Source organism: Acomys russatus, chromosome 27, assembly GCF_903995435.1.
Source record: "Acomys russatus chromosome 27, mAcoRus1.1, whole genome shotgun sequence".
NCBI classification, from domain to species: Eukaryota; Metazoa; Chordata; class Mammalia; order Rodentia; family Muridae; genus Acomys; species Acomys russatus.
In genome coordinates this window covers 16872293-16885834 of record NC_067163.1, presented here as the reverse complement: position 1 = coordinate 16885834, position 13542 = coordinate 16872293, and the positions used below count along the sequence as shown (strand labels likewise).

The 13542-nt window shown below is 37.9% G+C and overlaps 1 protein-coding gene across 1 annotated transcript in view; it reads left to right on the top strand.

The window, feature by feature from the left end:
• Positions 1–11804, top strand: part of Hook3 (hook microtubule tethering protein 3) — an 87093-nt gene extending 75289 nt beyond the window's left edge. Inside the window, exons 18-22 of the mRNA XM_051169903.1 lie at positions 3144–3226; positions 4534–4634; positions 6634–6738; positions 6866–6937; positions 10434–11804. Coding sequence (XP_051025860.1) covers positions 3144–3226; positions 4534–4634; positions 6634–6738; positions 6866–6937; positions 10434–10574 — 502 coding nt within the window. The 3' untranslated portion in view covers positions 10575–11804. The remainder of the gene's footprint in view (positions 1–3143; positions 3227–4533; positions 4635–6633; positions 6739–6865; positions 6938–10433) is intronic.
• Positions 11805–13542: the final 1738 nt, after the last annotated feature.

Genomic DNA, 13542 nt, shown 5'->3' with positions numbered 1-13542 from the left:
GATAGAATCTTTTAGTGAAGATGGAGCTTGTATTAGTTTCTTGTGCCTATTGAAAAACAAAAAAGCACAAAATAAAGTGGCCAAGAGAACAGAAAATTTATTTTTTTCATAGTTACAGAGCCAATAAATTTGAAGTCCAGTTGTCCACAGATTGGCTTCTTAGCAGACAAAGAACAGTCTGCCCAGCATGTCTCCTACATGTGGTGGCAAGCGGCCGGCCTTAGCTCCATTGGTAGCCTCTGCTCTCACTGGACATTCCTTCTGTACAGTGCTTCCTTCATCCTCCAGATCTCTGCCAAGATGCTCAGTGAATGCATCCGATAGTCACTGATAGTTCTGAACTCTATATCTTGTTTTGTTTTTATAGATAAAGACCTCTGATTATAGCTTAGTAATACAATAGCAATAACCTGCATGATTACTAATGACCAGTGGTGGACAACCTACACAGTATGGCTCTGCAGACAAAGGGATAATTCACATGTCAGGCAGGACACAACAGGACCGCATGGAAGTTTATCATGCAATTCAGTACATCGTGTAACTTAAGCTTACTTCTTTCTGGGGTTTCCCATTTAATGGTTTGACTCCAGTTGTCATAGCAACTGGAACTATGTGGAGGAAAACCACAGTTAAGGAAGGACATGGGCCTTCCTACAAGGACAACAGTAATTGGGTTCAGAGTGTGCCCTGGCCCAGTAAAATCTCCTGTATATCTACAAAGATCCGGTTCCTGAATGGTGTCACAATCATAGTATTAGAGACTAGACTTACCTTCTGGAAGACAGCTCAGCTCACCACAAGACCTCTCAGTAGTTGCGTACAGATTTAGACCTTTACTACACGCCACTTTTAAACATCAAATTAGTTTTTTTTTTAAATTGGGAGGGTCAAGACCCAGCTATCCCACTCCTTGGAATATACCCAGAAAATGCCCTACCACACAACAGGGACATATGCTCAACCATGTTCATAGCTGCTCTATACATAATAGCCAGAACATGGAAACAGCCTAAGTGTAAGTGTCCCTCAGTAGAAGAATGGACTAAGAAACTGTGGTATATTTACACCACGGAATACTACTCAGCTATTAAAAACGAGGAATTCCCGAAATTTGTGGACAAATGGATTGATCTAGAAATTATCATAATGAGTGAGTACACCCAGAAGCAAAAAGAGACAAACGGTATATACTCACTTATATCAAAACACTAGTCCAAGGGATACGTACCATGAAAATCTTTACTTACCAAGAAAGTGGGTCAGAGGAGAGGATATCCGATTGAGACTTTAGGCAAGAGTAGCATGGAAGAAAGAGGAAATTGTAGGACCCACAGGGTCCTGGAAACCTACAAGAAGAACTTTATGACAGGCAGATCTGGATCCTGGGATCCTCCTCAAACTAAGGCACCAGCCAAGGAGAATATAGGCAGTAAGCTTCGAACCCCTACCAAGACCTAGCCGACGAACATGATACTCTCCACCGTTGAGTGGAGAGTGAGATCTGACTCTCACAGGAACTCTGGTGCCCCTTTTCTGACCATGTCCCCCAGATGGGGAGACCTGGTGGCACTCAGAGGAAGGATAGCTAGTTACCAAGATGAGACTTGATATTCTGAGAGCATGTATAGGGGGAGGAGGTCTCCCTAGGTCACGGACATAGGGGAGGGGAGAAGGGGAGAAATGGGAGGGAGGGAAGAATGGGAGGAAACAGGGGAAGGGCTAACAATTGAGATGTAATATGAATAAATTAATAAAAATATCTAAAAAAATAAAAAATAAATAAAATTGGGAGGGCACTTAAGATTTTGGACATTGATTACCCCTAGGACAAGGGTAGATGTGCAATGTCTAAAGTTTTAGGATGTTTTATGGTTTTTAACCTTTTGACTGTTAATTGTGCTTAGTTATTTTAGTCTATATATGTGTATATAGAATATTTTCTTATATATACACACATGTGCATATGTTAGATGTATTATATATTAATACATTAGATATGTGTGCATACAAATATATATATATATTAGATAATCACACCTTCAAAAATAATTTATTTAAAAAGAAAAGGATCCAGGTGTGGCAATGGATGCCTTTATTCCCAGCACTTGGGAGGGAGGCAGAGGTAGGTGCGTCTCCTGAGTTCATAGCTTGCTTGACCTACAGAGTGAGTTCCAGGTCAGCCAGAGTTACACAGTAAGACACTGTCTCTAAAAAAGGCAGGAGGAATTTATTATAGTTTTATGCTTTGAAAAAATTTAGAAATGGGCATAACAAAATGCTCAGTTGTTATTAGGTTTTTGTTTTTGTTTTTTTTTTTAGCCATAAGTCTAAACACACATTACATAGAGAAACACAATTCATTAGAGGATGAATTATACATCACATTATGATTCAACTTTCACAAGAGAAAAAGTTGTTCTGTTTATTTTTATAGTGGAATATAACTTTTATATAGTAATGTATATATCCTAAGTTCCTAAACATATAGGTTGGTGAAAATTTACCTTTATATATAGATAATCTAGGTCAACATTTAACAGAATTCACACTTCTTCCTCCCAGTTGATTGACTACATCTCTGTATTAGCCACAGTTCGAGTCTTCATCACTTTCTACTAGTTTTGAAGCTGTAGTTGCCATGAACAGAATCATAAATTCCTGACTTCCTTTGTTCTGCATTGTTTTGTGAGGTCTGTTCATGTTGTGTGTATCCGTCTCTATGTTCTATAATGCTCTTTCTGATTATCTTTGTTTTTAGCTATTTACCTTTGGTGACAAGATTTTGCACTGACAAGCTTTTCAGAGTTCAAAATTTAATTTTCATAGTATCCTTACTCTTCCAATTATGAAGATCCTCATAAATGTTTTGTGTAAAAGAAATTTTTGTTTCAAACCAAAAGAAGTGAGATTTTCCTTTTAAAAAAAACTTTATTCTTTGTTTTGTAATACTTGTGTTCAATGTAAGTATATTCTGATTATAATAAATTCTTAGTTTGAAATGAAAAAAGGATGCAGAAACAAGGGCTAAGCATGTGCTCAGAGGTGGAGAATTAGTGTAGCATGTACGAGGGTCCCCAGCACATGAAAGAGAAATGGATGGAAAACCAGGAGTGATGATATAGTCGCATATTTTGTTACAGAGAGAAGCTGCATGAAGCCAACAATGAATTACAGAAAAAGAGAGCCATTATTGAAGATCTTGAACCAAGATTTAACAACAGCTGTGAGTTTGTCCTAACAGTATCATTAGCCATACACTGTTCTAGAGATAATGAATTTACATAACTTGTTTCTTTTAAATAGGCCTTTTAGCTATTCTAGCAGTTAGGAATTTTCTTTAAGGGGCTGTGGAAGATTATTTAGTAGTTAAGAGCACTAGCTGCAATTCCAAAAGAGTTTGATTTCCAGAATCTGTATTGGGTGGCTCACAACCTCTGTAACTCAGACCCCAAAGAATCCAACACCCTCTTCTGGCCTCTATGGCACCGACACACATTTGACTTATACTCACACAGGCACATACATGTGTGCATAAGTAAAAATATATAAAAATAAAAAGTAACTTCTTAAACAAAAATGTTTCAGGTTTTAGAGAGATGGCTCAGCAGCTAAGTGCTCTCACTGCTCTTTCAGGTGACCTAAGTTTGGTTCCCAACACCCATGTCAGGTGGTTCACAGCTGCTTATCACTTCAGCTTCTGAGGACCTGATGCCTCCAGTCCTGTGGGCCCTTGCACTCAAGTATACACACACACACACACGCACACACACACAAAATATTTTTAAAGAATGTGCCTTATTTCTTAAAGTACTAATTTTTATGAATTCTTCTTGAACTGTGGCTGTAATGGATAGTATATGAAGCTGAATACTTTCAGTATAATGTGCGTAAGTTAGCACTAGATGTACACTTCTCTTGGATCTATAGCTGCAGTTAGCTTAACTTTGTTTTTGTGGAAATGAAGTGGCAGACTTTAATTTTAAGATACAGCAAAATATACACAGCAACAAGAAACCATTTTAAGAATACAGCAAGTAGAATTGAATACGTTGTTGGGTGACCACTGCCCAGCTCTCAACTGGCAGATGCCTCCTTCTGCTAATCCTTTGTTATCTACTACTTTACCTCTGTCTCTGAGCTTAATGATCTAGGAAGCTCATACAAGTAGAATCATATTTGTACTTTACTGCCTAGCTCATTTCATTAAGCATAATATCTTTTTTCCACTTAACATTAGCATACTGTGACATGTATCAGAACTTAGACTTTAACAGATCATATTGTGTGAATATATTGTTTATTCATTCATCCATCAACAGATACTTTTTAATTTACATAGTTTAGTACTGATGTCTTTGCTTACTTATTAGAGAAACTTTTGGTAAAAAAAAAAAGAATTATTTTAAAAGAGAAAATTATACATATGTAATAGACCACATAATCTCAGAATTATTATTTATTACTTACTAATAAATAATTTAAATTTTAGTGTTAAGATTTAATTTTTTAACAGTCATCTTTTATTGGCAGCCTTAAGAATTGAAGAATTGCAAGAAGCTTTACGGAAAAAAGAAGAAGAAATGAAGCAAATGGAAGAACGCTATAAAAAATACTTAGAGAAAGCCAAAAGTGTGAGTATGAACTACAGCTATCTCACTGTACTTTCCAGCAACATTTTCCTCCAGCTTAAAAGTATAGTATCCGTTAATACTTTGTCCTTCCACAGAAAACAATCGAAGAAGTCTTAAGTATATAAAGATCCCAAGTAAGAATTAGTGATCAAAATAGGTCACTCCACAAATTAATGAGCAAGAAGAAAATGTACGTTACATAAAAAATAAGTGACAGCCACCACTATAGCCAGTAATTAGAGTTAGAAGACATGAAAGAAAAAGAACAAAGCTTAGTGACATATACGTATGAACAGACAGGAACAAGGTACAAGGTCACTCCTCTCTTTGTAGCATGTAGGTTTCAGAGGTGGCACTCAGGTCCTCATGCTTGGCAGCAAGCACTTTTACACACTTAGCCATCTCACTTGCCCAAGAATAAAGTATAATGGATGACATAAATGTGTGAAAATGCAATGATTTTTAAAAAGCCCATTAAATTACAGATTGATTTTAAAAGATTTTAGGGCTGGAGAGAAGGCTCAGTGGTTAAGAGCACTGTCTGTTCTTCCAGAAGTCCTGAATTCAGTTCCCAGCGACTACATGGTGGCTCACAACTATCTATGATGAGATCTGGTGCCCTCTTCTGGTGTGCAGGCAGAACACTGTATATGTAATAAATAAATAAATCTTTAAACAATATATTTTAAAGAGCTAGAGAGATGGCTCAGCAATTAAGAACACTTGTTACTTGTGCAGAGGACACAGGTTCAGTTCAGTTCTGAGCACCGCATGACAAATTACAGCTGTCAGTAATTCCAGCTCCATCTGGCTCCCATGCGCGCCAGGCGTGCAGGCGATGCACATGCGCACGAGCTGCAGGGACACTCGTACTCCTACAACCAAGTAATCTATGTTCACAAACATTTAAGGGGCTGGAGAGGCGGCTCAGCGGTTAAGAGCATTTGTTATTGCAGAGGACCTGGGACCCGTTCCCAGCACCCACGTGGTGGCTCACAGTTGAGCATGGCTCCAGTTCCCAGCATCTTTTGACCTCTATGGTCACATGGTGCATATAACCACATGTTCCACATTAAAAGGAATCCTGCCTGCCAGGTGGAATGCATCACTCTTTGCATCCTAAATTGAGGACAGAGAATCAGTTGTAACAGACACTGTGGCCAATTGACTCCAGCTACTTCATAAGGCCAAAGCAGGAGAGTTGAAAGCCCAAAGTCAACCTGAAGGAATTACTGAGATCATGTCTTAAAAGGCATAAAGACAGCTAGGGATATATGCTTCATAGGTAGAGTGCTTTCCTAGCATGCACAAGACCCCAGGTTAAGTCCCCAGTCCCTCCCACCTATAAAGCATTACGATTATGAAGTAGAAAGCTTAAAGGACATGCACACAGAAGTTTTTAGGGTTATGTGTCATTGGTACTATGAACTATTTCTAACACATAAGAGAGTGTTTGGGAAGATCAGATCAGATATATGGCAAAATAGCAATCAATAAATCCAGATTTAAAAAATAATAATAATAAATAAAATAAAATAAAATAAATCCAGATTAAAAATAAATGGATTTGAACTCTTTGAAGGTCTATGTGTTTGAACATCTTGATAATAAAACGATTGGAGAACAAAACGACCTCTGTCCCAGCAATCCTGCAGTGAATCAGGCAGAGGTGCATCCCATGTTCATGGCTGAGCCACACTGATGACAGAAGAAGGCACAGGCCTGTTTGGGATTCACCGTTCTGTGCCTTTCTCTCTGTATGTGTGCTAAGATAATGATAGCTATACCTATATGTGCATCTCAGCCATTTGATTCTCTGACCCCTACCCCAGTATTGGGGATTAAATCTCAGGCGGCATGTGTGTTAGATGTGCACTGTGCCGCTGGGCTATATTCTCAGCCTGATTTTCATTTTTAGGACTGATATCTTAGATGCTCGATTCTTTTGTTTTAATTTGTAGGTTATGTATGTGCTTACGTTTTTCTTTTATTTTTGCAGGTTATCCGTACATTAGACCCTAAACAGAATCAAGGAGCAGCACCAGAAATACAAGCTCTTAAAAACCAACTGCAGGAGCGGGATCGGCTGTTTCACTCATTAGAGGTCAGCTACTACATTGTGCATAAAATACTGAAGTTTTTGGCTTTTTCAGAGAGTTGTGCTATATTATACAGTTGTATTCTTGGGTTTAAACAATTAACTGTAAATATTTTCCTTATATTGAATTTAGAAAGAATATGAGAAAACGAAGAGTCAAAGAGACATGGAGGAGAAATATATTGTTAGTGCCTGGTACAATATGGTAAGCAAGAAGTATTTAATATAACACAGAGTCGATGACCATGTCACTGTATTATTGCCTTTACTGTAGAAGTAATTCTACCAAGAGAATCTGAAAGTCATTTCTCTACTAACACACACTAACAAAGCCTCTTTGTTGACCTTAAAACTGAAAAGCACTATATACAAGGCTAAGGCATTGGGAAGCCATCATCCCCAGAAGATAGGAAACACCGATTTAGTCGCATTCCTTGGAGCCATTTGTTGTAGGGGAAGCAGACATGGCAATACCTAAACAGAGACAGTAGCTCTTGCGTTGTAGGTGTGTTAGCACCTCTGCAAGATGAGACTTACTTTACAGGTAGGTTAACTGTCTCAAGGGATGTGGGAGTGTTCAGTTTCAGACTTTGACCACTGAAGGTTTTGACATGAAATATTCCAGTATTCCTGCAAAGAAACTAGATGTGTGTAAAGGAAGGCAGTAACTGCTCATCGCTGTGCGTAGCTATGGGTTGTAGAGCATGAGGCTCCTTCTTTTGGTCTTTTTGTCCTCCTTTTCTTTGTGTTCTTTCCAGTGAAACCATTTCTACCATCTGAATGTTAGGGGTTTTAAAAATGATTTGTTGTGCATGTGTGTGATGGGTAGGGGGTGCTGTGGAACACGTGTGGAAGCTGTGTGGATTCCAGGGTTGTGCACAAGTCACTAGGCTTGCTTTACCCAGAGCCGTCTCCCCGGCACAAATGCTAGTTTTTTTATTCTTTTATTTATACATTGTTCTGCCTGCATGTGAGCTTGCATTCCAGAAGAGGGCACCAGATCTCAGTAGAGGTGGTTGTGAGCCACCGTGTGGTTGCTGGGAATAGAACTCAGGACCTTTTAAAGAGCAGACAGGGCTCTTAAGCCACTGAGCCATCACTCTAGCCCAAATGCTAGTATTTTAAAACAGGAAATTAGGTTGTTCTTTCAGTTTTCCCGTTTTTGTCTAATAGCTCTCCTGTTGGCATAAAAGTATTTTTATTTTAGTGTTACAGTTGCTACTATCTCTTAAAGGTTAATTCTCCAACCTAAAAATGTGATTAGATCTTTACAAAAATGTATATTTCATGACATGGTGTATCTACAGTACACCAGTGTGTTGGTTAAAGTTTAAGATTTTATTATAGCCAGGCATGGTGGCACACGCCTTTAATCCCAGCACTCGGAAGCCAGAGGCAGGTGGATTACTGTGAGTTTGAGGCCAGCCTGGTCTACAAAGAGAATCTAAGACAGCCAAGGCTGCACAGAGAAACCCTGTCTTAAAAAAAAAAAAAAAAAAGATTTTATTGTAATTTTTCTTTTAAGAAGGAAATAATTTTGGGTTAGAATATTATAAATAAATATAGTTTTCTTGAATATTAAATTTAAAAGTAAAGAAACTAAATCCCATTAGAGGCTTTCTCTGGGCATTAACCCTAACCCCACTGTTCTGTCCTCCTTGAAGCTTTGTGTCTCTGGTCTCACAGCCCCGTACCTCAGTCCCAGTTAGCAAGTTCAGTTTCTTGACTGGTTTTTATGGCTTCACATAGTCCTCACATATTGCTTCTTATGGAACCAGATTTATTTATCTGTGACATGGAACTGAAGGATAGTGCTAATTTTTAACTTTTCAGAGTGAAGGAGTAATTCCAAATAGATACATGCAAGTCCTGTTCACAGAAGGTAACCAATAGGAACACCATGCTTCTATGTGGAAAGTTTTGCATCTCAGACAACTTAAATAGGAGTCAAGATGGTGAGTGCTGGCCTGAGACAAGGTATTAAGTTGCTCAAATAGCTTTGTGTTGGCCATTGACATCTTAAAAGTATATGAAAAGTGTTGCTCAGTGGTAGAGCCCAAGAGCACAGACCACAAAGGCCAGGTTCCCCAGTCAGTTGCTTGAAAAATTAGAATTTTTTAAAATAAAATATAATTTTATTACATGAGGTAAAATGTTTTCAGTAGATACTTGCCAGTTTTATTCAAACCTGCAATGTATTTATTTGTTAATTCAAAATGGAATTAAAAATACATTCTGGGAGTCGGCAATGACTTAGTAGGTAGTTATGCTTGCTACACAAGCCTGGCAACGTGAACTAGATCCTTAGAATCTATGTAAAAGTGGACGGAGTCAAGTCCATAAAGTTGTCCTCTGACCTCCACATCAACTGTGACACAGGCATGCATACACAGCATTTATACACACACATAATAACTGCACGCATGCACATACACACACACACACACACACACACACACACACACACACACACACATTACCACCCTCCCTGAGGCCAGCATAGTGACACAAGACAGTATTACCAGATCAAGATCTGCTTGGATGACTTAGTCCCAGGCTAGGAGGGCTAAACAGTTTAGAAAGAAACTAGGAAGAAACAAGTGCATTTGTGGTCTCCTTTCTGATGAGTTCTGTGTTTTCCACAATTTGTGTGAATCAGCTGCTACCAATCAATTGCACTTTTCTTAGAAAATCATTATTAGATTTGAAAGGAAAGTCTAGGTGATGTATTCTAAAAAATTGTTCCATTTAAGACTCTGCATTAAAAACAAACAAACACACAAACAAAGAAACATATTCTAGAATTTCCCATTGGGGAAAATGTATTCTTAAGTACATATGGAAGGCTGAAGCTATGGCCAGTGTTTTTCTAGAAGCAAGTTATTAATAAGAAATGGATTTCCTAGTGTCCTGTCTTCTGTGTGCTGTGTCTTCATCGTGAACCTCCGTTCCTCTGCATTAGCTTACCTGTGCGAGGTAGTGGCGTGATTACCCAGCGATCTGTTTGGCTACACTAACTCCTCGTTTTACTAGAGAGCACTAAAAGTGGCCCACCCCTGCTCTCCTGTAGGCTTCAGTGTAGGTAGAGTGGTGCTGTCTTCTCACCCAGTCGCTCCAGATTCTGAGGGTGCCCTCTGCAAAGGTAGGAAGTGATCTGTTTGCTTTCAAGGGGAGATCCCCTTCTTGGTTGAGCCCTCTGTTGTGTTGTCAGAAGCTTTTCTTAGTTTTGTTGAGAATACAAGTCGGCCTTGAAGTGAAGAAAGACCGCGCTGTGGTATGTATAGTGCCTAGTGTGGTGTCCACCGTAAGAAACAAGTGCATTTGTGCTCTCCTTTCTGCTGAGTTCTGTGATTTCCACAAATTGTGTGAATCAGCTGCTACCAATCAATTGCACTATGCTTGGAAAATCACTATTTGATTTGAAAGAAAAGTATATGTAATGTATTCTAAAAATTGTTCTCCAGTTTTGATTGTTGTAAATTGATAAAATTAAGTGTTAATTTTTCCAAAGGAAGATTTGTACTTAATTACTGGAATTAAAGATTTCACAAAATTTTAAGCCATAATGAGTAGAATTAATATTCCTAATAAAATAATGCTATGCTATTCCTTGTAGTAAATTCTGCATGATGACATTTATTTTTCTAAGAATATATTCCATGTTTTCACTGATCACTTTTGTTTTTCTTCTAATGTTACAGGGAATGACTCTACATAAAAAGGCGGCTGAAGACAGACTAGCTAGCACAGGGACAGGGCAGTCATTTCTAGCTAGGCAAAGGCAAGCAACCAGCACAAGAAGATCCTACCCAGGCCATGTCCAGCCAGCCACAGCGAGGTAGAGAGGTCTTGCCGTTAGGAACTTTTAAAACGCATACTTCTGTTACATGTAACATTTCAGGAAATTCAGCCAGCTTATTTTATTTCTCTCCTGTGTTAATATTTAGTGTTTCTCATGTGAGGATTTTTCTCTCATATCTTTTAGTTTCTTTGTTCTTTATGGTCTTTTCAGTTCCTTTTAATGTGCCAAAAATTTGTAAATGTACAATTAAAAGTGTTGTATAATAGTGTACTACTTTTCTTTGTATGAAAATGTCTTCTTCCCCATTTGTGTGGGCTTTGTAAAGAATCAGATTTTCTGCCAATAATTGATACACAATTTATATTCTTTATCGTGCCTACTGTGTTACCATACTTTATAAGAATGTCTTTGTTTAAAGGGAATTAATCTTTTTATGGTATATTAATCTGTGTTTTGATTGTTCTCCAAATGCACTTCAGATAACTTAAATATCTACTGTACTATATGAAGTGGTGTCAAGTGCACTTTTTGCAAAGACAAACACATTGGAGGAGGTGCTAGTTAGATCTGTGGCACCGGCAGGGTCACTCAGAGGGAGAAATTAGACTCATTCTAAGTTTTGGATTTCATTTTAAAATATAAGTATGTAAAATGTCATTATTTCCTGCTGTCTTGTTTGCTGGCAGAAGTGAAATTGGTGAAGATATTTGGGTAGAAATTACAGAGGATAAAATTTGGCAGGATTTTTTTTTCCCATTTGGAATCTCTTAGTAGCTAAGAATCATCTTCTAGCCACACACTTTTAATTGCTCTCCACATGTAAAGGATTTATTTTCATATAAGTAGCCTTACCTTTGGGGCAGTTCTTTGAGGCATACTTCATATGCTTTATATGTTCTGTGAGCTTTATCTCTTCTCAATTAATCTTGATCGCTAACCTCTTAATACCATTTCATTAAGATCAGGACATGATTTTCTGTATGCAATATTATAACAGAGCTCTTTACAGCTTTTCTTAACTCTACCTACAAGTCCAAGAATTGGTAACATAAGAGATTTTGTTGGGTCATTCAAAGTGCTTACATTGTACACCATACTTACTTACGTAGATGAATGCCTGTTAAGCAACCATGTGAAGCACTTTGTCTATATAAGGAATTATATAATTTTAAACTATCATTTATTTGAAAATAATCTACGTTTTGTCTTTTTCTATATTGATATGTGTATTTGATCCCAAAGTATATTTAAGGTTTCCTCCAGCCTTTTTTTTTTTTTTTTTTTTTTTTTTTTTTTTTTTTTTTTTTTGCATACCACATTTTTTAACAGACAAAAGAAATCTGAAATTAGGTCAAAGGGTTATTTTGTTTGTTTTTAGGTAAATCGTCTAAGTGGAAGATGTTGCTTTATATACTTGCTATTTGGAAGTTCTGGTGTCATTTAGTTCTGTATAAAAGACAAATAACTTTAAATCAAGTGTAATGTGGTTAAGAATTTTCAGAAACTATATTCAAGTGCTTCATTTAAACTCCCTCCTCTTTTATATGAAAGTTGACCTAGAAATGTGTCTTGCATGTTTTGTTTTGTTTTGTTTTTGTCAGACAGAGTCTTTATGTGACCCAGGCTGCCTTGAACACAGGATCTTCTCGGATTATAGGCATGAACAACATACTCAGCTCTTAGAATTTTTTTGTCTTGAAAAAAGGTATTAGAACATAGAGAAGTGACACTACGCAACATGCGTCATTTCTTTAAAAACCATTCATTGCAGATGGGTAGCCATACTGTGAGGGGTCTGCCGAGGAAGACCATAAAGCAGCAAGAACTAGAGATAGTGGCAAGAGCTGTTAGGACGCCGCACTGTGGGATTTCAGGGTGAGCAGACCTGATCTTTTAGGTCTGCTTTTTGCTTGTTTGTTTGTTTGTCTGAAGACAATCTAGCTGTGTTACCCACATCTGCCTCAAATCCTTTGACTTAAAACTATCTTCCTGCCTTTTCCTTGTAAGAGGCTAAGACTATGGTAGGTGCCACCATGACCGCATGATATATCAAGTTTGAAAATAAAGGATTAATACTCTTCCAGCTCAGCCATCTTGCTGGCTCCAGTTTATTTGCTGCCAAGCCTGAGGCCCTGAGCTCAGTTCCTGATGTTCAGATGGTGAGGGAACAAGCTACTCCCAAGGGCTGGCCTCTAGCCTCCAGATTCACACAGTTATAGGCGTGCACAGAAGTAAATATGTTTTAAAGATGAAAAAAAATACTTTAAAATAGTTCTCACTTCATCTTTAGTTCACAGAATATTTAAGATTCAACCATTTTTAAATCAAATTGGTCTATGATCTCTGTTCTTAACCAAATTACTGGTTGTTGAGAAATTTTACCTGTAGAATAAAATAAATGTGAAAACAAGAGTCGCTCAAAGCTACTCTTCAGTTAGATTTTATCTGTGAGGTAAAAACATCTCAATGTTTTAATTTTCATTTTCTATTTACCTGCCCTGTCTATGGACACATCACCTACCTAGATACTTTCTCTAGATGTTTTGGAAATGCCTCAAGCTTTCAGAAAGAAATTTGGCTTCTGCTCTTCTTTCGGCATCTGTTGTGTGCTAATTTCAGTGTTTATATCCTTCATTGTTGTTTGCACTGTCTTTAATGTTTGGTGGATTTCCTTCAGAAATGGAAGAAATACCTCTCGTGATATTTCAGAATAAAATAAAACATGCTTTCATAAGAAACAGCATCTGAATATATACTTTAGGCGTCATAAAGCCAAGAATAAAACTTAAATATGGCAGTGGCAATTCTTCCACTGTGTGGGTTAGGTCAGGGTTAGGGGATTACAGTCTCTATGGTAGGGATCAGGAACGTTGAGGGTGCTCTGGTGATGATGCGTGGTCTCTGTTATGCTGGGCTATATCTTCACACGCCTTGTGATGGTACGTTCCTGAAGCCGCCTATGCTTGCCCCATGTTTCTTGTCCTGGCATTAGCAAAGGAATGAGGATG